This window comes from Anas platyrhynchos, chromosome 7 (genome assembly GCF_047663525.1).
Source record: "Anas platyrhynchos isolate ZD024472 breed Pekin duck chromosome 7, IASCAAS_PekinDuck_T2T, whole genome shotgun sequence".
Classification (NCBI taxonomy): Eukaryota; Metazoa; Chordata; class Aves; order Anseriformes; family Anatidae; genus Anas; species Anas platyrhynchos.
In genome coordinates, this window is record NC_092593.1 from 28128721 (window position 1) to 28154249 (window position 25529).

At 46.4% G+C, this 25529-nt stretch overlaps 2 protein-coding genes across 3 annotated transcripts in view; one reads left to right on the forward strand and one right to left on the reverse strand.

Moving 5' to 3' along the window:
• ALS2 (alsin Rho guanine nucleotide exchange factor ALS2) overlaps nucleotides 1-25529 on the forward strand; it is a 216680-nt gene that overhangs the window by 57787 nt on the left and 133364 nt on the right. The window lies entirely within an intron of this gene.
• Nucleotides 14894-18629, reverse strand: FZD7 (frizzled class receptor 7). Its single transcript, XM_072041082.1, has 2 exons — nucleotides 15878-18629; nucleotides 14894-15261 (listed from the first exon to the last, which is right to left on the reverse strand). Exon 1 carries the CDS (start codon nucleotides 18089-18091, stop codon nucleotides 16370-16372), a length of 1722 nt encoding a protein of 573 aa, XP_071897183.1. The 5' UTR covers nucleotides 18092-18629; the 3' UTR covers nucleotides 14894-15261; nucleotides 15878-16369.

Genomic DNA, 25529 nt, shown 5'->3' on the forward strand with positions numbered 1-25529 from the left:
CCAGAAGTGAAGCTGCGGCGACTCCTTTGGCTGCAGCAGAGCACAGGGAAGCTGCCTTGGCAGCCGCTGCTGCCTGGGCTGAGCAGAGTGGGCAAGACAGTGGCTGGCTGCCACTAGCCCCTTGTCTTTTCAGCAGCAGCTGGAACAGCAAGTGCAGCTCAGCCCCAGCTCTCCTTCCTCTTTCTGCCCAAGCCTTTCCCTGTGGCTGGAACGCCCAGGCATGACAGAAGTGTAAGAGCAGAGAGCTACAGCAATTTGAACCAAAGACAGACAGACCTAGCTCCTTAGTCTCCAGTGTGGGCTAACAAAAGGTCACAGTGAAAAGTCTGTATGTATGTATAGATAAAATATATAAAGATAAAATATATTCTATAGGAGGAAAATCAAAAGCTTAGGTTGGAAATGACAGCAGTAAAGAATGATGATCTGAATGTGATAGGTCTGTTTTCTTCACTAACATGTAACTTAATTAAATTTATTTAAACTTACTACCACCCATTCACTGAAAAAGGAGCCCTTAGCAAGTATTAGAACTGCAAGAACACAACCGGTTTTGAACATGAAGTATCTGATTTGGTAAACTTGCTTCAGACACTGAGTGCAGTGGGTGGTGGTGTCTTCCCCCCCCCCCCCCCCCCCCAGAACATTTCAAAAGCCCAGGGAAGTGCGTGTGCTTGCATGCGTGTGAAGAGCTGCAGTTTTTCTGCTGAGCTGACAATCTTGACCTTTTGACTGATTTACGGGCCTCAAAGCAGGCAATGAAACTGTGACTTCAGTGGGTAATTGGTAGATGTCACTGCTCCAGTGCAAACCAGGTTTGCTTTAGTTTAGTTATGATTTTGGAAGACATTCTTTAGTTGCACACTGGCTTACGATAAAGTCTGGAACAAAGCATGTTTGGGAATCACCTGTGGATGCAGAAGGGCAGGGACCTTGCACCCGTTAGCGGGTTTCACAAGCTTCCCCTGGCCATGCAGATGGATATTTTAAAATACATCAACTTGGCAAAGCAGTTAAGGAGTGAGCCCTGTATGCTGTGTCAGTCCTCTCCTTCACATAACTGAGGAGCTACTTCTGTGAAGAAATCCGAGGCCTTTCCTTTCACATAGCGAGGAGTGCATTTAAATACATAATACATTCTTGATTTGTGGACTGAAGGCATTCAAGTATACAGAACATGCTCTTGCTGTGTAGCCGATGGCTGAGTAGTGGAGATTATTTTGCTCCGTAATTCATTGGGCAAAATGAGTTTTAATGTAGAGTTTTTTTTTTTTAGTTTATTTTCCTGCTTTTTAGCTGATCAAAGTGCTTTCAAGAAACCCATGTAACCTTTACTCTGCCCCTTCTAATCACAGTTGGTACACATGTGCCTCTAATTATGTGATTGCAGCATCTTGTGGATAAGCAACACTACTTTTTTCTTTGCCCCAAAAGATCAGAGGACAAGCATGAGGCACATACACAACTGCAGACCTTTGAGAAAGGACGTAAATGCCAGCCCTCTGCACAGGTCTGAATTTCACCCTAAGTAGACCTGGAGCAGGGTCATATAATATATTGGTCTGGAGCCATGGTAGTAGATTTATGTTACGTCAGTGAATGGGGCTGTGTCTCCAGTGCTGCTGCCTAACCTCTAGCAGAAGCTGCGTGGTGTGAATAAAGGCCAGAGGCCTGCTGTAAAAATGACGATTTAGGTGGTTGATTGGGACTCCAGAGATCTGGTCTCTTTTCCTGCTTCTTTTCTACTTTCTTCAGAAAGTAACTCAATCTTACTCTCTAAATTAGCGATAATGTTTCCTCACCTTGTGTTTTGGGGATAAATGTGTTAACTAGTGCAAAGCATTCAGCATTCTGATGCTGAAGAGCAAAGCAAAACCAACACAGAATGGAAAAGTATCCTTGTTCATGCCGTGTTGCGACAGTCTGTAGTAGGTTTAGCTGAGCCCCACGCTGAAGAACCGAGATTAAAAAGAATATTGAAGAGCTGCTTTGTATGCAGAGCACTGTCAACCCTATGCCTGGAGTGAAGCAGGGGCTCTTGCCAAAAAAATGAATGTGGGGGCAGTACCTGGTCAGAGACTGAAACAGTATATTATACCATTCAACCCGGAGGCAGAAGGAAGGTTATATTAGGCAACCTTTGCTTTGCTGTTTCATGATATTTGAGAGCCTCGTTTTTCAGCCTTTGATTGTTTTGTTTTAGACAACATAGTTTTTAACATGGAACTGACGATATAGATCTCACAGTGCACCTGGAGCTTTACAGGAAAGTGTGCAGATAAGGTCTCAGCCCCCTAGATCTTACAAACTGGGGCCTTTTTCTTCTGCCATTGACCTCATTAGAGTAAGTAATGTAAGGAATTCTGTTTTTACAGCAGTGACCCATAATTCAGCATTGTTTTAGGCATAAATCTGCAATATGCTTCCATGGAGTTTCAAACTGCAAAAATGCAGATTTTTTCTTTTCCTTTTCTTTTTTTTTTTTAAGTCTCATTTGCATGTGTTAGTCCTGTACCACCTTATACCCAGAAGGAATTACAGGACCTTCTTACAGACTGGCACCCAACAAATTAGAAATGAGCAGAAACAGGAGTTACCAGCCCTACTTTTAAAACTGCTAGCACGTCTTCGTAGGCTCAGTGACATTTCTATGCTGTATCCTGATAGGGAAGCAAAATCAATTTCCTCCCCTGTCCTTGGGCAAAGACTGGTGAATTAAATTTAGTTATAGAAAAAACTACTTTTGGGGCAGGAAGGGAAATATTTTGTAGCATCTAAAACCTCTTCTCTTTTAGACGCACTTCAGATATCTATTTTTTTTTCTTTTTAAAACACCTCCATTCCAGAATATCCAGCCTGATGGAAAAGAAAATGTTTCTCAGTCCCAGCAATATTATTTATGAGCACATCAGTGGCTTCAGGTAGGAATACTCAATAAGCCTGCTAGCACTCTGGAATGGCTGAGCCCTGCCTCAGCGCTCGGCAGCACACAGACAAGCCCTGAGAAGCGGTGGGACTGAGCGGGGTGAATTGCAGATGGGAGGCTGCAGTGGGAAATGGACTCAGTGGCCTCCGGAACTGGAGCTTGCGCTAGAGCTTTTCCACCCAGCATTTTAGGAAACAGCAGGAATCAACGCTTTCACACTAGGAGTCAATTAAAGAAACCCAAATTATTGCCATTTGAATAAACAATTATTTCTTTTTCACCCTCACAGAAGCTTGTTACGATGAACTAAAAGCCAGGACTAATTAAATGATCTGATAGCACAAATCGTATTAGAAGTGTTTCATCTGGTTTAATTAATTCTCGCCAGAAATCACTGCTACTCTTAACATATGCTGAATGATTTTTTTATTATTTTTTTAACAGTTTCCTCTTCTATCTGTTTCCAATAGTGCTGGGATTCTCACTCTGCAGATAAATTGGGAATGTTTACAAGAGTGCTTAATGCTAGGGAGGTTTTTAACCCTAGAGACACTCAGTCTGACAAACACCTGGTAGGTTGGGAAGACGGACATTTACACCTGAATCTAAGAGGATGTTTTTTTAAAACAGGGTGAGACAAATAAGATACATGCTCTTTGGTCCACAGATGCATGGTAAGTGCCTTGGCAGACTGACCTTCCTGGTTAATTCTTAATTTGCTGGTCGTGCTCTAAGGAAAATGCAGTGGCTATCACTTGGAAGAGGCCAAGAGAGCACTCAACACTTCACAGCATTCACTGACCTGTTTTCCTCTGTGCATAAAATGGGTCAAGTTGTGTTGGTTATTGCTAGCCAGCTCTGCAACAGGATATTTCTTTGTCAAGCAGAGCAAGCCTGAGTCTGGTTTCCTGAGCCTGTAGGCAGAATTTCAGAGCTTTGCACCCAGGGCTTATGATTGAGGCTTGAGAGCATTCGGGTCTAGGTGTCAAGTCTGCAGCCCTGAAACCCCACCCAGAGTCAGGAGAGGATTTCCAAGGTCTGTGAGGATGCTCTTGTCCCTCAGTCTGCTGCAGAATGTGCTCGTGGGCAGGTGATGTGTCACAGCCTGGCCCATCTTCACCCTTGCTGCCACTGGAGTCTGCTCCATTTGCTGAGCTGCTGCTTCAGACAGTGACACTTCTCTGAGAATTTCGCCAACATAACAGTCAAAATCCTATGAAGTCAGCTGTTACTGTGGGATAGGTTCTGTGTTTTGGCTCTTCGTAAATGGGAATGGAAAGCTTCTTCCTTCTGAGACATTTTGGGGAATCCTAAACTGTAGGAATGTACCTGTATGCTGAGACTGGAGTCTGGGCCTCTGAGGCTGAAGGAAGTTTGAATTCAAGACTCTCTGGTCCTCCTCTTGATCTCCAAGACCCTGTTTTGTGGTCCACTTCTGGATCTCTTGCTAGTGTACCAGTAGCAGTATAGATCTGTGTCCATACCAAGGTGGGAACAGCCACACGTGGTGTTCGGCTTTGTGGTCTTTGACTTCTGTATTTCTCATTTGATACTGCATTCATTGCTCAACCAAAACTCCAAGTCAAGGTGTTGTAACTGATCGAATACAAGCCCTTGCATGTTGCAGATGTGCTGTAGTTGTAGTACTAAAATTTGCCCTTCAGTTGCAGTCACAGGACAGTACCCTGCAAACTGGCTACATAAATTCTTGCCAACAGGAGGACATAGGCTTAATCTGGGAAATACTGCTTTGGATGTAAAGACCAGAAAAAATATGGGACTAGCATTATTTTCCATCTGACTTTCATGAGGACAAGTGACAGGCTTTAAAGTTTAAAATAGCACTATTAAAGCAGTATAAAAATGTACATATTCAAGATATGTCAGTAAGATGGGACATTGTCACAGAATAATGGGTGCTAGTTACTCAGCTTTCAAAGTAGCACAAAACCGAGGGAGACACTAATGTGATTCTCAGTTTCCCAGGGAGAAGAGAATGAGAAATAAATAGAGAAGAGGGACAGCACAACACTTCTGAGTGTACTGCTGCCACAGTAAAGAGCATGTGAGCTGCATCGGCTGTGCCATGCAGCTCTGAGCGGTGTGCACACCACAGCAGAGGTGGCACTCTCTGCCATCCCTCCCCTGCCACAACCAGCATTAGCTGACACAGCAGCAAAGCTGCCTGCTAGCATCTTGATTGCAGTTTTCTGTCTTGTCAAGCACGGCAAAGCCTAAGCCTCTTCAAAAGCAGGGCCTGCATAACCTTCCCCCTGCCCTGGCTGGTGCTCGGCCACGCTGCAGAGGATGGGGCAGGTCAGCTGTGGGGGCTGGCAGGGGCCCAGCCCAGGCGCTCAGCTGCCTGTGACATGAGAAAGGCCTCGTCCCTTTGCAGGGCAGCTTGCCTCTTCCCCTGCCTCCCTCTTTATGCGGGTGATTCAGGAGCGTCTCCTTTTGGCGCTGACTTTGTAAATTGTGGTAATAACGGTGCCTAGAGCTCTTCTTTCCCCCAGGGAATGAGTGGAACTACCCAAGGTCAGGGCAGGATGGGCTTCGGGCTCAGTGCTGCAGGGTGAAAGGAGTAATCCTGTGGCAGTCTGAGGATGAGGTTTGTAAAGACAGGAGGTGTTAGTCCTGGGGAAGGAACCAGCTTTCTGGAGAGTAAGGTTGGTGTCAGTGCTCCCCCTTCCCCCAGTCACTGCTGCATTGGTACAGAAGAGCTTTCCCGTGGAAAAAAGCGTCTTTAGACTCTGTCCTGTGGTCATGTGCCCTATTCCCCAAATGTTTGCACTCTGCCTTTGAGATAGCACAGGCTCTGTGTGTTATGGCCATATTGGGGCATCGCTCAAACAGCAGTTAAGGTTGTGTTTGCTCATACCTTAACTCTTTATTTACTGGTTTCCAAGGTAATATCTAGGATTGACATTCTGGAAGGGTACTGTGTGCTCCTGGCAACCTTCCTGAATTTTTCTGTCAGCAAACATCTTACTTTTGAAAATTGGAATATCTTTTGGTGAGCACTGACGTTGATTGCAGCAGTTTGCCGTCAGCTATTAGTTTGCCCCGGAGATGCTACTGCAGCTATGTATGGCTAAATTTTTCTCCGCAGCCTGGCCACTTCACGCTGCGTAACGGGTGACAGAGGCAGCAGCTTGCTGTGTTTGGAGGCCTGCCCTGTTGACAAAACAGCATTGAGGAATCCCAGAGTAACACCTGCCTGGACAGGGGCAGGCAGTCACATATCTGTCTTGTGTGGGCTCTAGGCTGGCTGGCTACGAGCCAGATGAGTCCGCAAGCCAGCCCGACTTGTTAGCTGGCCAAAAGGGCTCAGTGCTGAGCAGGCACAGAGGCTTGGCTTTGCACAGGAGATGCTTTCTCTCTGGCCATCCTGAAATCCAAGAAAGGCGAGTGTACATGTAGCTGTAACTGTGCCCATACACGTCTTATGTCTCAATCTCAGTTGGTTTCATTGTTCTCTTCTTTCTCTGCTCTTCACAAACACTCCCCATATGTCATTTCTAATCTCATCAAGCCAAATAGAAAGTTTCCATTTGCTACTACACAGTGCCCCTTATTACCAGGCCTGCATGGTGCTGGTGGAGTGGGTCAGACTTTCTCAGTGATACGGGCAAGCTGCCCACAATCCGAGCCTCGTGTCTCTGTGTTTCCAAAGCCGAGCCGTCTGCCTTCACCTGTCTGTCTGTCTTGGCCATTGCCTCGGTCCATCCAGGCTGCCCCTTAGCTCCAGCTGAGCCTCATAAGGTTGCCTAATGTTTTTCACTCATTTTGGGTGCTTTTCAAACTCAGACTTGGAACTGCTTCCTTTAAGAAGCATTTAAACAAAACATTCAGACATTTTCAGCTTTCCCCCTTTGTTTTCTTCTTCAGTTGAAGCAATTCAGAGTGAAGTGGTAAATTGTTTTGCTTAATTCTAATCCATATTTTGGTGGTGTGGGGGAGTAGTAGTTGGCTCTGTCCTTGTTCTGCTGCTCAATTACTTAATTGGTTCACTAGTGATCATTTAATGAAATATCCAGCAAATTACTGTTTTTCCATTGCAGATAAATATTTTCCTTTTATGAACAAGATAGTTTCCTCAGTGTCTGGTTTTCATTTTTAGTAAATAGTCAGCCAGCTAACAAGCCGACTGGCCAGCACCAATTCCGCTCAGCTGGAGATACTTTGCAGTGTGTGCTATCACACAGACCCCACATGGCAGCACTTTGTACAACAACCAAAAAAAGACAAGCAGAAGAGGGCATGTGATGGTAAATCCCATCATCTGAAGAGTCCACAGAGACTCTTCAGAGAAGGGAACATTCCTCACGCATGTTACACAAAAGCCCCAAAGGTGATGAGTGACACTTCCCACTTTCATTTCTTTGGGAAGACTCAGTGTCATCACATGTCTCTACTTTGCCACTAGTGTTTGACTATATCCCCATAGAGAGAAACGCGCCAGCTCACTCTTTACCATTCTCTGCCTCTTAATGATCAATTATTTTTAATTGGAACCTCTTGCATTGTGCCGAATCTTGAGAGGCCCCTGTCAAGATCAGGGCTCCAGCAAGATGGGAACAGCACCAACATGTACATGGGGACAATAGAGACCATTTTTTTGTCCCAAAGAACATGATCCTATTTAGAGAAGGGCCGAAAAAGAAGTAGAGGTAAGGATGATTGGAAGAATTGGCAGAGCATGGGCAAGTTTGGGAAAATATGCCAGTCTCCTGACCCCTTGTCTGAGGTCCTGTCTGCTGGCACACGCTGCTTCTCATTCACTAATAAAAACGTCCCTGTCTGCACAGAATGACATTTAAGGACAAATAAAATAGGCTGGTATCTGTACAAAGAACTTTACCAGCTAAATAAGACACAGCCAGTGATGACACTGAGTAGTAGAGCTTGTGAAAATAGCAGTTATCATGATACAGTCCTCCATGGGCTTATTTTTATGCATCTAAGACCTTTAATGTCTGTGTTCAAGTAATGTATGGAGTCTGAGGGCAGTGCTGAAAAGCTGGCCCAAGGACGTTTTATTACAAAACTGATTTTAATGAAAATTGATAGCAAAACAGAAGAGTCATTTAAATGAAATTGCTGAGTCTCTTGAGATTGTTTTCTGAGAAATGTTTATTTTCAGTTCTCATTTGAGAAGTTTTAATTGAGATTTGATTCAGAACACAGCACTGCAAAATCCTTACTTGAAGACAGTGAGACATAGAGTTAAACTGTGAACTCCGTTGGTTAATGTCAGCTCTGCTAGCTAGATAGCAAAAACTTTATGGGTTCTCAGAGACAGTAGAAGAAATCCCTCTGTTGACAGCAATGCAGTGCTCTGTGCCTTCCTAGCACAGCAAAGCTATCCAGTGATGAAGTCACCTTTGCAGATAAGCAATTTCTTACCAGAAAGCATGCTTTCTGGTGCATGGTAAATGTAAATACAGTTGTTGAAGTCTTCTAATGTTCCAGTGCAGGGGTTTGGCTCAGCCTGCCCTAAAAGCAGAGTGGCGCTGGGGTTTTACTCTGGCTCTGTAGCCGGCCTGGGGCAGGAGCATTCAGGCTCTGCCTGGCCCCAGCGGGGATGGGCACAGCCCGGGCCCTTCCTGGTCACCACATCTCTGCCTTCCTCTGCTCTGGGCTGGAATTTTTTAGCCATCACGAGGGTTGCTTCTGCAAACCCAATAGCCAATTTACTATGTTAGTGAGCAGTGTGTGTAAGGGAAACCAGTCAGTATGAGTAAATCCCCTCGTGAGTAGGGCTTTCTATCCACGCTTTAAAGCCACCCGGTCCCAGCCTGCTGCGCACGTTGTGTAAGGGTGTCGAATGGCATCCCTTTTACTGGCCACTGGCCCTACTGGAATGCAGCTCTGCACATCGTGTGAAGGACGGGTGGGAAATGCTGACTGAAACTTCTACGTTTTGCCATTAATGGAAAAAAAATAATTGAGAGGCAGGAGTGTTACAAATAGGAAATGGTCTTTTCATCATGGATTAAATAAAAAAGATTCCATCTTTACATTTCGTTTTTTACCCTTTCTAAAGATGGACTCATGCTTTAGATAATCAAAGCTGGCTTTGAACTAGCTCATACAAAAAATCTTTTTTTTCTTTAAAAATAGCCCTATAGATATATATACATATCACAGCCTTTCATTCCTTTTATAGATGGTTTCATTTACTGTGAGAATGTGGAAGTTCTGAGCGATGTGAGGCTCATGCAGGCACCACAACAAACACAGGGAACAGGGTCCAGGCACACTACTGCAATTAACACCAGTGTTTAATTAGCAGACAGCTGCGTTGGGTAAGGGGCTTTTGATTTTCTCTCTTCACTGCTTTTTGATGATAGATTTACCTACAGTTTTAACTCAAACTTGTTACTCTTGCATGCACTCACACTGCATGTGCATACACATGTACGCACACATACACACAACCCACATGGAAAATTTCTGGAAGGAAGCCATGTCAGGCAACTGATCTAATTCATGCTTGAGGTAAATATTTTTGGAAGTAGCTCCCTTTGACCGTCTTCCATAAAAAACTGAGTTACAGGTATTTTTTGTGTGGAGGGGATTTATTGTCTGGTTAATGCCTTGGTGTATTTAGGAATCTTGTTTGTGTTGTTGGTTTACAATATTTAGCAACAAAAAACTGACGTGTGATGAAGGTGAATGGGTACAGAAGTCTCTTGCAGGAAAGGCTGCCACCAAGGCAACACGCAGCCGTTTACCCCAGGCAGCTTAGTTCCCTCTGTATTTCATGGTGAAAGACGGATAGTAGTCTCACGCTGTTCCCTGTTGTTGAGGCAGGAAAACGTCCAAACAGCCAACTAATCCTTCCACTTGGCCATCTTTAGTAAAGAGAAAAATGCTGTTGGAGGTCATGGTAACAGAAAAAAACGTTGAGGAACTGAGTGATGAAGTGAAGACGTGTTAGGGAAGGTGGGTTCTCACTGTTAAGAGCTGTCACGAAACCTCGGATCTCTCTGGTTTAGGCTTTCTACTGTGATTTAGATACTGCCTGCAGCAAGCTGAAGTTAACTATAATAATTTAAGATAGGAAAACAGTGGTGTCACTGAGTCTGTTGTTAATAACTGTTCATGGCACAGAAAATGAGACATCGGAGAGTACTGGAAGAGCTAAGCACAGTGCACCACCAGCACAGATGGGCCCAAATCCTTTTCTCTGTTATGCATAAGCAGCAATGTAACACAAGTCTGTTTTGTTTGATTGTAGTCAGTGGCTTTTGATTTTCATGCATGCCCCCACTCCATCTTAATTTTTAATTACAGCTTCTCACACCTTATGTTTGAGCTTTGGGTAGAGTGATACTCCTGTGAAAGCATGTGCTCAGCCTGCCTAGTTTGGGATAAGGTATTGGAAAACATACAAATCATTTGTTCCAGCTGGTGGTCTTAATTCGGCATTCTCTAGAATGGGAGCTATTTGCGAAACATCAGGATACAGGATGAAGATCTGACAGAGGTATTTATATCAACCCTGTCGTCATAGTATTTAATTTCTTCTGATCTTGAGAGTATTTATTCTCACAACATTCCTATGATATAGGGAAGTGCCACCATTAACCATTTTACAGACAGGGAATTTGAGACAGAGGTGAGATTTTTCAGTCAATTCTCATGACATGCACCTGGCAATTTAAGCACTTAGAAAAAGAGCTCTCCATGTACCTGTGTGCGTCTTCAGCTGCCTGAATGCTGCTGAAAGTCTGATCAGAAGTGATCTGTCCACCATCTGTTACAGTGCAGGTAATCAAGCACTTGTCTTCCAAATCCCAGATTAGTGCCTACTTGCTGAATACCCTTTTGTGCCCATCTGAGCCGGATAATGGATAATGAATTTTTCTTCTCCTACAACCCCTGTTAGAACTCCCCATTCACTGGAAGCTTCTCATTAAGTACCACTTATGCATGTTAGCCTAAGGAAAAGGACAGCAATGGGGGAATAATGTTACTCCTTGCCTGCCCTGAGAACAGCATTGTCTGTCTGTGGATTGTTTTGAGACCAATGCTAGAATTGCTAATACTTCCAGTAAAGCTGGAGGTAGTTGAGAAATTGACCTTTTTCTTTCTTTTCCCAATTGTCTTCTTGGCTTTTGGGAACCTGGTGTTAATAGCAGGGTTCATGGCTACCTTGGTGGCCATAGGATGGTGTTGATTTCCAAGACCTGTGCAGCCAAAGCCTATTCATGTAGACTACACCCCTAAACAGCATACACTGATTTTCTGTTTTCCACCTGTACTTGTAAGAATGATGTTTTTAAGTGAAGGGTTGCTTATAACCAAACCAAGTTATTGTGACACAGCCAGGGCAGTCAAAACAAACAAGTTGTTGCTAGCGAGATTTCCTTACTTAATATGGTTAAGTGATAACGCCAGTTTACAAATGCTATTAAAAATGTGCTCTAGGCCTTTTCTGTTCCTGCTCTTTATCCGTATTTTTTATTTATCCCAGTTCCATAGTTTCCTGGGCACGGTTAAGCATGCTGGATGGAGAGGACCAAGTTGTGTAGGGGAGTGTGTGTTCATCATGACCCTGCTGGGGCTCTGTTCTCACTGGGCCTTGTTCATCAACTTGGCTGCAGCAGTGGTAGTGCTGGGCTCGAGCCTGGTCTTTACCTGCATTAGGAGAAGGTGCCGTGTCGCGCTCCCACTGGCCTGGTATTGAGATGAGCAGTGCCTGGCCTTCCGAAACAGGCAACCTTGGACCTTGGGTTTAAGCAGTGTCAGAAACCACCCAGTCCTCTATCTGCAAAACAAATACCATCTGAGCGGTGTTAAGCCCCGATGTTTGTATTTTATAGTCTGGGCATCATTTTAGTCAAAATTTGTCAGTTCTAAGTGGGGCATTTGGGAACTTGCCATTCTTCCAATCCTATATTATTCTGTGCAGTGCTGTAGCTGCCAAAACCACACGCTCGTGTTGGCATGAAATAATTATCCTGGTTTATATAGAACAGGCTTGGCAATAGTCTATCTCAATGAACAGTCATAGTGCTGAAAGATTCAGAGTCTTCTTTTCCTCTCCAAGCAACAAACTAAATTTCTTTCAGCTGGATTCATGGTTTTAAATAATAAACAGGAGTGGAAAGAAAGTATAGAGAGCAGACTGTATAGAAAGTACCTGTAAGGTTTAGAAGGAAGTGAGAATGAGATGGAGGAAGAAAAGACTATTTAAGTACAAGCTAGTAATTTGGTTTCTAAACCCATGAGAAATTATAAATAATGTTTACTGTTGCCAGTTGCTGAACAGAGGTGTGTGGTTTTTTACTTGCATGCAAAGCTATTGGTTGTGGGTGAAGTACTTAGACAAAAACATTCAATCGCTGGTGTGGGTATTCCACCAAAAATAAACCCAAACAAACACTGACTTGTTATGAAAGCACTTTTTTTTTCCGTGTAGACATTCAGTTGCTGTTGCTATCTGTGAATTACAGAACTTTTCAAGCATGTTGTTTAACTTGCCTGAAGTAGCAGTGTTTTCTTATAGAAAGTAGCACTAATACCTCTGAAACATAAAAACCATACAGGAAGTGTTGGATTTTCATGAAAATGTGGTATGTGCTCTAACCTCACAGGGCTAATTGTCAGTGATAGCTATTACTTGCCTAGGTCTTGTGATTCAGAAAACACTGCATGCACGTTGGTCAAAGGAGAAGGGTAGGGAATTTGGTCAAAGAAAAATTGTTTTGCAGCGATTCACAAAGGTTGGTAAAGGCTTGTTTTTCCCCCTTTTTTCCAGGCAACTTCAGAGAGAGATTTGTTTTAATTGTACTCCACTGTGAAAGTAAAGTAACTGCTATTTTGTTATCGGATCGGTGGTACAGATTTTTATTCCAGAAGGCCAGACGCTATCGCTACTTGAAATTCTCCAAATTGTTTCCACTGTGAGCAAATTCAGTCTTGATGTGAGTCACATCTGCTTAAAACTTAACAGCAGTTGCTCCTACTTTATACCAGCATCAAATTTCACCTACAGTCTCAAATTTTAAAAATCAAGTTACATCCCAGGATTTGGATAGTTTTGTATAAGTGACTTTAAATCCAGAAGTAACTAATAGGAAATCCTGAAATAAAAGCATACAACTTCAGTGGTTTCTGGTGGAAACAGAAACGTTTCCTTTCAGATATGAATATCTCATGTGAACTAAAAAAAAAGTCTAAGCTTTTCCACATACCAACAAAAAATAGCTATCACACCTAAATGCAGTTTCTCATCCAGTTCACGGGGATGAGCAGTGAGCAGAGAGAAAAGCGAGGAGATAGGCAGCTTGCAGAAATGGCAAGCTTGGCTGCTTGTGATGTATTAAGGATTAATTGCATGTTTAGGAAGGCAGCCGTGGCTGCACAGCGTAGGGGCACCGGTCCCACCGCTGCTCCCCAGTCCTGAGCACGAGCTCTTTTAGCCGTTCCTTCGTTCTGGCCGGCACTAGCGGATTACTGGGAGGAAATGTTTATAGAAAGGTTCAGGTTTCCTGAGTGAGTGGAGTGAACCCCTCAGCAATTATCAGTGAGCTCATGTCATAAAGCAGTTTGAAGCCGCCTGGCTCACGGGAAAGCAAAGGCCTTTTCAAAAAAGGAAATTTGACAAGTGAAAGATTCTAGGGAGCATAGCAGTGGTTTCAAATGAAAGATGGGGCTTTTCTAGAAAGGCAGCAGAAATGGGGACAGCTCCGAAAGTATCTTAAATCAGTAGTTTATAAACTTTAAATGTAAAAGTTTTTTTTTGTGTGTTTTTTTTTTTTTTTTAAAGCACAGCATCCAAATAAAATAGTGCCTAGAAAGAGCAACTGCTGCAGTGTTCTCAGTACGTGAAACATTGCAGCCAGAGCTACCGTGATGGCACGCCACTGTGGCATCTTAGATCTGTTTTGTAACTAAACTTACAATACAGTCATGGTTTAAGGCAAAGGAAAGGTGATGAATCCAATAAATAAGATGAAGTCATTACAAATAAAATGTTGGAAATTATCAACATTTCAGAGATGAGGAAAGAAGTTATGATTTATTTTATAGGACCTGTAGCACCCTCCCTTTCCTCAATTTCAGAGTCCATTTGGAATGGGAAGAAAGCATTATCCTTATTTAATAGATAAGGAAACTGGCTTATCAGCTTGCCTTTACCAAGAGGCAGAGCCTGGAAGAAAGCCTCAAGCAAGGGCAAACATTTGGAAAAGCCTCAAAATTCTGTGTTCTATTGTTAGGGGCCAGGACTTCAGAAAGACTAGTTTCAAGTCATGCTGAGTTTCTGATCAGTTGTGCATTTACCCAAACATCTCTTCCATCTCTCACAACAGAGCTGGGGGGACAGACACAAACGCGATCCAGGACAGGGCTAGGACACTCCCAGAGCTGTCCCCCTTCTATAACATGCTACATGTTCCAAGACTAAAAGAATTTCAGAGCCCTTGTATTAAAAATCATTTATTTAGTGATCTGTACATGGGATGAAGCAGGGCCTCATACAGACCTTCAAAAAAAAAAAAAAAAAAACAAGTAAAAACATAAATACATATTTTCTTACAAAAAATGAGATTTACAAAATATACATACTGCACTTGTCTTACAGGTGTTTGTTTTTTTTTCTTTTTTCTCCACATGCACATTGTAAGAGACAAAATCTCAAGCCCTGCAAGTCTGAGATCAGATATACTGAAGGATTTGGCTGATGGGCCCATTGCTCACGCCCAGACTACTGGTATGCCTTCAGCCAGCAGTCTGCACCCTCACCCTGAACATTTTTTTCCTCCTCTTTAAGTTTAGTTCCAGACAATTCCCCACTCCCTCCCCCCCCCCCCCCAAAAAAAAAAGAGCAGCCATAGGGTGGAGACTTGCTGAAAATCCAGAGTTTCCTATTTTGTCCTTAGGCAAGAATACACACACATATATATACTTATAAAAACAACCCTTCAGTGAATATAAAGGTAGAGTAGTATGTAAAAAAAAAAAAAAAAAAAAAAAAAAAAAAAGGAGTAAGTCAACATAAAAATTTAATAGAAGAATCTGTCACATTTCAAAACAAAACCGATGGATTTAATGATTAATACCTCAGCGTCCTTCCTTCCAAGATGTGATCACTGGAAACTTAAACAGACGTATTTTAGCTAAAATGAAAAGGCTTCTCCCTTGCGATAACTGCTTTCTTTTAAAACCAAAACCCAGTCCCCCCAGCCCCCTCCTGCACCATGAGTCATTGTAATGCAGTTCAGGGAATCTGAGGAGCAAGCAAATCGGTCCATCATGAGCCAAAAGTATTCTTCCTGTCCCCAGAAGCCAGCTGTATGTTGACTTTACCTGCAGCAATCTCACTACAAAGCAGGAGAGAAAGCAGGTTTATGGGAAGGAACAAAAAAAAAAAAAAAAAAAAAAAAAAGTATCTTTGTGTTATATACTTTCATGGATCTTGTTTTGGCAGGTGCTCTCAGTTACGCTCTTCTTTCCCTCTAAGTCTTGCATTTCCTTCAGTTTAGAAAAGCAACCCATATTGAACAGTACGAGAACATCCTGCCTCCTCCTTTTTCATAAAAGGAATGTTTATTTCTGTGAGCTCCTCACATCCAAGGGTGAACCTCAACGACTTCTTTTTGTTAGTTTGCCCATAAAAACCGATCCCATGCTTATGCCTTTCTACACAGAAAACACTTTTGTTTCCCCCTTTGTCTCCTAGAACAAAGGCAAGGGGGAAAAGCCTTCTGCTGAAAAGCAACAAGTCATTTCTTTTCAGGGTGTGGAATAGCAACCCCCTCCTTCCCCACAGCAGCAAGAACAACAGACTGAGGGCCGAATTCTCACTTTGAAATCATTAAAACAGGTATCACTGAGATTTAAAAAAAAAAAAAAAAAAAAGAGGAACTTGTAACTTGACAGAACAGAGGCATCTCACCAGCACATGATCTGGGCTGTAGCTGGTTATAGAGTACTCACGTGATTGCTCCACGTTTGAAGGAGTAGACAGTAACCTAAGGCTCGGGAGCTGCCCTGTGGGCTGCAGTTTGACCCAAGCAATTCAGAGTTTGGCTACTTCTCGGCAGGGGCAGCTCGACACATCAGGCTTCCCCTCCTGCTCCTCCGGAGCGAGGCAGGATGGTTTTAGTTGGGCTGATGTTGCTTTCCTGCACCAGGGCCTTGGGGGAGAGAGAGGTAAAGGGGACTTCTGGCAGGTGAAGGACTCTCCCACCCCAGCAGCAGCCTCTTTCTGTGCTCTTCCACTTAGTTGGGCACGAGCACCATTGGACATGGTGCATCTGGTCCCTTATGCAAAGAATTTTTTTAAACCCTCTGGGAGAAGGAAAGTTTTGAAAAGCCTCCCTTCCTCTGTGTTCAGGGAGCTGAGCTGTTGCCTCCCTTCTGCTGAGTATCCCTCTCCTCCGTGTGTGTGCGTGTGCATGTGTGCGCGCCAGGAAGGGCAGGAGGGTCTCATACTGCCGTCTCGCCTTTGCTGCCGGTGCTCAGTCTGTGGTAGAAGCGTCGCCAGGACTGAAGGGTTTTGCCAGACCAGATCCAAAAGCCAGTTGTGATACCAACAATCATGGTCATGAGGTACTTGATCATGAAGACTGTGAAGTCTGGGCTCATGGGGGCAAAGTGGCTGGGGCAGGGCACAGCGTAGGTTTTGCAGGTCTGGAGGAGCCACGTCTTCTCCCAGGTGCCACGAAAGGCCTGCTCATAGAAGTAACACGCCAGGACAATGGTGGCAGGTACCGTGTAAAGGACGCTGAAGACCCCGATGCGCACCATGAGCTTCTCCAGTTTCTCCGTCTTGGTGCCATCGTGCTTCATGATGGTGCGGATGCGGAACAGGGACACGAAGCCGGCAAGCAAGAAGGAAGTGCCGATGAACAGGTACACAAACAAGGGTGCCAGCACAAAGCCTCGCAGCGAGTCCACGCTGTAGATACCTACATAACACACCCCACTAAGCACATCCCCGTCCACCTGCCCCATGGCCAATATGGTGATGGTTTTGACAGCGGGCACAGCCCAGGCAGCAAGATGGAAGTACTGGGAGTTGGCCTCGATGGCCTCGTGGCCCCACTTCATGCCAGCAGCCAGGAACCAGGTGAGGGACAGGATGACCCACCAGATGGAGCTAGCCATGCCGAAGAAGTAGAGGATCATGAAGAGAATGGTGCAGCCTTCTTTCTTGGTGCCTTGGGCCACGGTGCGGTAGCCATCCTCGGAGAAGCGCTCCAGGCACACCACCCGCTCCTCCAACAAGAAACCTGCTGCATAGGCCACCGCCACCATGAAGTAGCAGCCTGAGAGGAAGATGATGGGCCGCTCGGGGTAGCTGAAGCGGCGCATGTCCACCAGGTAGGTGAGCACGGTGAAGAGGGTGGAGGCGCAGCAGAGCACGGACCAGACCCCCACCCACAGCCGGGCGAATCGCACCTCCGCCTCCTTGAAGTACATGAGCCCGTTGGGCCGCGACGGCTCGCAGGGGGCTCCGCAGTCCCGTTCCCCCAGGAACCGGTAGCCCAAGTAAGGGGGCACCTTGAGCTGCCGGGGGCAGGAGAAGGAGAAGCCGGAGGCAGGCTGCGGCGGGGTGAGGAAGTCAGGGAGATAGCCGGCCGTGGGGTGGGCGGTGGCCCCCCGGCCCGCAGCCCCTCCGGGCCCCGGCGGGGCATCCGACGTGTTCTGCCCCACGCAGATCTCACCCGCGCCGTGGACGGGAAAGTTCTCGCAGCGGAGCCGCTCCGGCCACTGGAAGCCGAACTTGTTCATGAGGGCCTCGCAGCCCTGGCGGGCCCGCTCACAGAGGGAGCGGCAGGGGGGGATGGCCTGCTCCAGCACGGTGCACACGGGCGCATACATGGAGCAGAGGAAGAACTTGAGCTCGGCCGAGCACTGCACCTTGACCAGCGGGTAGAACTGGTGCACCTCCAGCCCTGCGTCCTCCTGGTTGGTGTGGCCCAGCAGGTTGGGCAGGATGGTCTGGTTGTAGGCGATATCCGTGCAGAGCGGGATGGAGATGGGCTGGCAGAAGCCGTGGTCCGGCACGGAGATGCCCTTCTCGCCGTGGTACTGGTGGGCCGCTGCGCCCGCCGGGGGAACCCCCAGCAAGGCGGCCAGCAGCAGGGTGGCCGGGCCCAGGACGGGGCAGCCGCCGCCGGCCGCTGCTCCTCCTCCGGCCCGCATCGCCGGGGCCCCGGGGAGGCCTTCAGAGCCGGGCGGCGCGGCGCCCCAGGGGCATCGGCAGCGCCCGGAGGGCGGCGGCGGAGCGCGGCTCGGCGGCTGCAGCCTCGGCTCCGGCGGCGCGGCGGCGGCGGCGCTTCCCTGGCGAAAGTTTGCCGAGCCGGAGAAGCACGACCGGCGGCGACGGCTCTCGCCGGCTCCGCGCAGGGTCCCGCGGCGGCGGCGGCGCGGCGCTGGCTGCTCCCCGGCCGGCTGCCGAGCCCCGACGGCGGGGCTTTGGGTTGCGGCTAAGCGGATTAGCACCGCGCCCGGCTGAGCCGTGTCTTGCACTCGGGGGCTTAAAGAACTTGGAAAATCCAATTACTGCGCCGTGCCATGCGATGCGATCCTCCCCTCGGCTCCGCTCCCGACGGGCGCCGCTGGGCCGGGGCAGTCTGTGCGCGCCTCCCGTCCCGCTCCGCTCCGCCCGCGGCCCCGCCGCCACCGCCCGCCCCGCAGCTCCCGGCCCGTGGCCGCGGCGGGCACAAAAAGCCCCATATAGGCGCGGGCGCGCCGCCGGGCCCCGCCCCCGCCGCCGGCCCCATTCACAAACCGCGCCGGGGGCGGGGCCTCGCGGGGCCCGCCCGCCAATCCCCGGCGCCCGCCCGCCGGGCCCCGCGGCCGCCCGCCAATCCCGCGGTTCGCCGGGGGCGGGGCCCGAGGCGCGGCGGAGAAGTTGCGCCCAACTTTTTCCCATCGCCGCCAGGGCAGGGCGGGCCGGGGGCGGCCGGGCGGGGTGGGATGAGATGGGATCGGATGGGATCGGCTGGGTTGGGACGGGATAGGATGGGACGGGATGGGTTGGGATGGGATGGGGGGAGCCGCCCCGGGGCCCCCCGCCCCTCCTCTCTCCTCCCCGCTGCAGGGCACAGCCGGGCGGGGGGGCTCGCTCAGGGTGGCCCGAGCGAACTAAAATTAACTGGCTGCTTTCTGAGCAGGCTTTGAAAATGCAAACAGCTGCCCGTGCCCAGAGTTATTAAAATAAAAAATAAAAATGCACCGCCCGGGAACGTTTGCAGAATGAGCTGATTGCGTTGTTGGGATGTTCGTGTCTGCACACCAACGCCTCCCCCAGCGTGGGGGGGTTGATTTGTTATCACAGCATGACCGTTGGTTTTTGCTGGCAGAATAAACGCTTTATTCATGCAGATCTAAGCTTTAGCTAGGGGAAAGCTGATTTTTTTGAAACGTCCAGTGTTACTGGAGCTAAGAGGAGAAATTTTATATCCCCAACCGTATTGCTGCAAGCCCTTAAGGAGACTCCAGAAGGCTGTAAGACAAGCAGCACTTCCTCTATGGAAGCACCCTGCCTGTCTGCAAGAGAAAACACGTAGGTCAGGGGAGGGATGTTACCAGCCTGCCGAGTGATGAGCAGATCTAGAGCTAGACCAGCATGCATTTACTAGGGACAGAAGTGTGCGTTTTTGCAGCATAGTTGTGTTTTGAAGTGCACCACCAAGCCACAGATTGCTGGAACCATCATGCTTCTGGAAGGCTCAGGCAAGGAGAGTGTCCTGGGCAGCACAGAGAGGGGGAGTGCTCAACAAATGCCCTACAGTGGTGACTGCTTTCCCCTTCATGCTGGCCTGCAAGAGCCTGTGGTCAAAGACAGGCTGTGACCAAGTCTTATCCAATCCACCCCATCCCTCTCTGTGAGGAGAGAGGAACTATACCATTCATGTTGCTACTTTTATTTTACTCTTGTATTCAGGATTGCGCTTGTATTGTGCCTAAGCAAATACACCGGTCTGTGCTGGTGCCTGTAAGGCAGTTTGAGAGAGCAGAGTTTGGCTCAGGGAGCTCCAACAGCAATTGTTGGACAAATGTTTCCCATATCCTCTCCTGCCCATGAACAATGTGTCTTCATACCAGTAAGACCATGGAGCTTCAGCTTTTGTTATGTTTGTTAGGAGAAGTTGGCAGTTATAAATGGGCTTACTAAAATTAATTTACTCTCTAAAACTGGACATGGATTTAAAAATAATGTTCTGCTCTCTGAAATATGTACATGGCAGGACTAGCTACTTGTGCTTGCAACAGTTGCTTCTAGAAATGAAGTATTTTCTTCATTCTCAATTACAGCTGTTGGAGGGCGCCTAAGAACGTTGGTTTTTCAGTTTGGTCAGGCTCGTTATCTGAATTACTTGCTTTTATACACCTAGTGACTAAGCAGGTTTTTCTGATACGCTCGCCTAAATAACCTCCCATGGTAAAATCTTCCATGAACTTATTTACTGTTATTTTTTTTATTATTATTTTTTCCCCTCTGGCTGTTAGCAACTTTCAAAAAGATTATTCTGATTTTTTTTTTAATTATTTCCCCACCCCATCTTTCTGTAACACTCCATGAGCTGTTGAGTCATCTATCTTTAATAATCACCTTAGAGCTTCTATTTTTTACTTTGGCTTATACGACTGACTTCATCTGCAAAGCATTTTGTGACATTCAGTATGAAAAATGTTAGAGGAAAGGAGATGTTTCACTGGCAGGCAATGACAATTCAGAGAAAGGAAAGGAGCTGCAAACTTTCTACCCTGTGAGTGGACCATTGTGATTTCTGTATGTAGTGAGACACATTCTGAGCTAGTAAAATGGTATTGCAAGAAACTCTCAGCAGTATGGATACAGTGACAGAAACTATTCAGGGTAAGGAATGTCAAACTAAGTGGCAAGACATTTACTGGGTATTTATTTACAAGACAGGGCAGATGGCATCAGTGGTTCCCCCTGTTCTCTGCTGGTCCCATTCATTAGAGTCACTGCTGTGAACCATAGTATGAATGGAAAGACGGCTGGGAGCTCTGGTGTGTGCAGTAAAAGCAGTATGACTCCATCACATTTATGTTGAATGTAACGTAGAATCAGAGAAGCAAAAGGAAAAAAAAAAGTAAGCAGAAAAGAAGGAAGGAAAGCCGTATCTTCAGTCATTTCTTAGTGAGATAAGAAGAGAGTAAACTCATCACGTGGAATGACACTGCTAGGACATTTGAGATGGCAGGAATGTACAACAGTATTTACTAAGATGGAGGAAGAAATTCACTAGGGCAAATTCCATTTTTTTCATATTTAGGCCATTGGGAGATGGGATACAGTCACTGAGAGAGGGAGCGGCACTCTCAGAATGGCAGATTGTGGCCTGGGAAAATCTCAGACTGCCAAGTCAGTCTAAGGCATCCTGACAGATTTCAGCAAACAAGAAAAAAAAAAAAAAAAGCAAAATCCAGGATTCTGGAATGTAGGGTACCCCAAATCATCCAGGGCCTCCGTAAGTAGCATCAATCTTGTTTCAAATAGCAGCACATTTGTGCTCATTTCCTGTTCTTGCCTCCATCTAAATCCACAAATTTTAGCCTGCAAAGTTACTTAAACTTTCTCACAGCAGCAGGGACTCTCATCAGCACGAAGGCACATGCAGCCACCTTAGGAGGTTAGCAGCCACCTTAGGAGGTTAGCAGCCACCCAGAACAACTGCGCCGCACAGGACTTCACAGACTGAGAAATTGTCTGTTGCAACCACACAGGAGTTTAAAAGGTTTTCTCTAAAAATCTCCCAGCTGCTGGTGTCCTGAGTATCTCATGTTGCCTCTTGTTTGCCAGCAATAAACCTTGAAGACCAAAATCCTGGTAAGTCCCCAATACCAGAATAACTACAGAGGCTCAGACTTTGGTACCAGTTCTGGAGCTGTCTGACTACACTGCTCTACACAGCAAGAAATGGTTAGGAGCAAACAATTATATGTCTTTTTACACATTTAAAAATAGATCCAGTTTGACTTCCAAGCTAAGTGTGAGTGAGGAGCAGCAATCCCGACATGATGTCTTTTCCTGCTGTTTTAAAGCCTCCTTAAACGTTGCCAATATCATTTTCCTTGTTTCCTATCCCATCTGATAGAAAACTCTTCCCATGGGGGGAGGGAAATCAAAACAAAACACCCCCTCCCCACCCTGCCAGCCAGCAGTTATTTTGGGTGCCTGAGGGCGAACATTTTCAGATTATCTGCTGCAAGGTTTCCAGTCCTCATTGCCCTCAGGAGAACAAAGGGCAGCACTTCCCTCTGCTCCTTCTGCCCTCTGCAGAAACTCCCTGCTGGTGGAGGGCTCTCGACAGCCCTCCTGCCACCCTGCCCCGATGGAGCCAGCTGAACTGTGAGACTCGTTGAGGTTACATGAGTAAAGAACTTCCACGACAATTTCCATCTCAGCCTTCTGAGGCACACTCACATCTATTCTTACATGATCAGGCAGGCTGTTGAGCTAAGAACATCAAAATTTGCACTCCCTAAAGCTTAGTGGGGAGATGCCAGGAGCCTGGGGGGGAAATGATGCATGTAAATTCTACGTAACGATTTGCATAATTAGAAATAAAGTAAGTTCGCAGTATTATATCTGCTTGCATTTTTATCAGTCCGGTAGATTACTCTAAATTGCATATTGTTTGAGCTCACCAAAGAAGTCTGGTGTTTCTGTAATGAGACAGGAGAGCCTGGTAGTTCACAGGCAGAGCAGGGAAGGGAAGTCCCTGCCCCCCACCATGGAGCCTTAATTTGAAATTAGATTGAAGGCATAAGAAACTGATTGAAAAGAGCATATGGGGAGGGCACAGGTGACAAAAGGAAGGGGATACTGCTGGAGGGGATGTGGTTTCCCACAGTGAAAGAGGTAAAAGCTGGTTGCATCATGGATTTGTAAGATAATTATTAGCTTATGAAGTAGTATCCCAAAGGATACAGTGGAAGCTCCACTGCCTTCCACATTTACGATCAAATTGGAGAAAACATTAGGAAACACTCACAAAGATGGACTGTTGGGCTGGTGATTGCTTTCATCTCTGAGATCCATGAATAAGAAAACAAAACCTGAAGTTGATCAGCTCATCCCCACTCAGCAGCTCAGTGAGGACATCAGTTACACTTTAACCCTTTCTTGACTCTTTGAATTCCCCTGTTCTTTTAAAGTGGGTTTACTCTCTTTTCTCAGTATTTTGGGGTTGCAGAGGCCTTTGGTATAAAATGCAGACAACTCCTCCTCTCACTTTTACTTTCCTAAGCAAGGTGCTTTTTGAGCAAGACAAATTGTCTGCTAGCAGCAGTATTAGCAGCCAGGGTCTGGCATCCCTCTGGGCACAGTGATATCACAGGATGGAGGGAAGCTGGCAGGAGGGTAAAAATGCCATTTGTGTCTGTTGTTCCCTGTCCACCAGAGGGGAAGATGCTGCTCTGAGAATGTGGAAGCAGCATAGGCACATGCAAACTTTCTTTCTCGTTCTTTCAATCTTAAAAGGTACTTCTGGTGTGGTACAGTGCTTGGACACTTCCAAGACTGCTGTAGCTGATTTTGGCTGATGTTGTGTAGTGGGATATGAACGTGCTGAGGGAGCACCACACGTGGAAGGGCTTGGGACGCTGCTGCCCCAGGCTCCCTGGGCCTTCCCCCACAGGAAGGCCTATTTTTTCTTGGCTGTGAGCCAATTTAATTGAACTAGCCTGGGTGCTCTGTCCGTCATCCCTTTTCCTCCAATGCTAGTGGTTTAACTAGTCTAGTTCTAAATACCTTGAATAATGGGAGCGCTGCTATTTCTCATGGGATGTGATTCTGCCGTCTAACAATCATATTGGCAGGAAGCCACTGCCTGATGTTCAAACAAATGGTTTATCTTTGCTTGATTAAGGCCCGCTAAAGATGAGCGCAGCCTCCAGAAACACCACGTTGTTTCCAAAGCTTAGAAAACAAGGGAAGAAGACCTGTTATTCAATACAGAATTTGCCAGATGTCTAAAGAGGCTAAGGAATTCCTAAGCCTCTGTTTACAAAATCCTCTCTCCTCCTCCCATGAATGCTTAAATTACAAATCACTGCTACCATCCTATGTTTGGGGTGAAATTTCCTTAACTGACTTCACTTCCAAAATGAGCTCGGAAAAAGAAACAAACATTTTAATTACTTTTATTTTCCCTCTTCCTCGTGGAGTTGCACAAATTAACCCCCTCGCTTCCCAAGTACAGATAAACCATTGAGCAGAGTTATTTCTTCCTTGGGTTTTGATCGTGCCCGGGGACCCGCTTGCCGAGGTGGTTCCCTGCTGCGAGGCAAGGTGAGGCCGTGCTGCCTGGGCTTCTGCCTGAGCCTTGGAGATGGGCCCCGGCGCAGGGCGCTGCTCTGTGCAGAGCATTTCCCTTGCCCTGCAAGCCCCGCGGAGCAGTGATCCCAAGCGCGTTTCAGCGAAGCAGCGCTGCTAAGGAAAAGGGACGGAGAGTGACAGACAGCTCTCCTGAGAAACCGGGGCTGTGAGGACCAGCATCTCGTGCTTTTCTTTGCCTTTTCTTTTAACCAGGCATTTCCAAACTGTAATTCCTCTCTCGGTGTCAGCCTGCATTGACTGAAGCTGCTTTTTAGTGGGGAACAATAGTGCTGAATGGTGCTGGAGATACTGTGCTGATCTCCTTCCCTGGAAGGAGGGGAACCAGAAAAAAGCACTTTAAATAAGCTCCCTCCTCATGGAGTCTCTGAAGGGAATGAGGGCCCATTTTCTTAATTACATGTTCATTAGTATGTTTAGTGCTCTCCTCCCTCTCTTCCCCCAGCCCTGCCACCTGGGAGTTCCTACTATGTTACTGGAAAGCCACAGAGGTTTATTTAAATACCACATAGTCAGATTGGAATGAAAAGCTATGAAGCTTCCCCTCTTTAATACTTTTTGAAATTATTTATGGGCTATGCTTCTTGCCTACGTAGAAGGTGCCTTCTGAGATTCCTGCAAGTCAATGCAGAAATAGCTGTTTGAATTGAGCAATAATTAGAAGCATATGGAGCAAAGCAAAGCATCAGAGAAATCCCATTCTGCTAAAGAAACACTGCTGTCTGAAATAGATTTCAGCTGCATGTAACATTTTCTCATATGGGCTGAAAAGAAATAACATCATATGTCTGGTTTGCACCTACCAAAGCTGGGAAATTCAAAGTAACGGCTGAAATTCTGCTCTGAATTTAGCCTAATATTGCAAGGCATTTGCAGCCCCTGTGTTTTCCTGGACCATAGTTACAATTTCTTTTTCTTTTTTTTTTTCTTTTTCCTTTAGAACAGTGGAGATTCAACTTTTTCCGGTGAATGTGTGTATATCTGTATCTGATATTTTTCTCTCAATCGTTGCATTTTTTTAAAAAAGGGTTTAAAACGCTACGGGAATGTTCACAGTGAGGACATGGTTACGATCTTTTGTAATCCACAGGCTCAGTCTGGGGAGGTGCTCAGAGCTCTCAAATCCTAATTTGCTGCCAAATTCTTAGGTGCTTGATGTGGTAGACTGTTTCACTCCTGACTTCTAAAAATAACAGGTCCTGCTCTCATTGCTCCCACAGATCATCCCTTTGAGTTAGAGATAACTGCAAACTCTCAGCCCCTTCA

Excerpts from the sequence above, each read along its gene's own strand:
- FZD7 (XM_072041082.1), bottom strand. The coding sequence starts at position 18,091 with ATGCGGGCCGGAGGAGGAGCAGCGGCCGGCGGCGGCTGCCCCGTCCTG.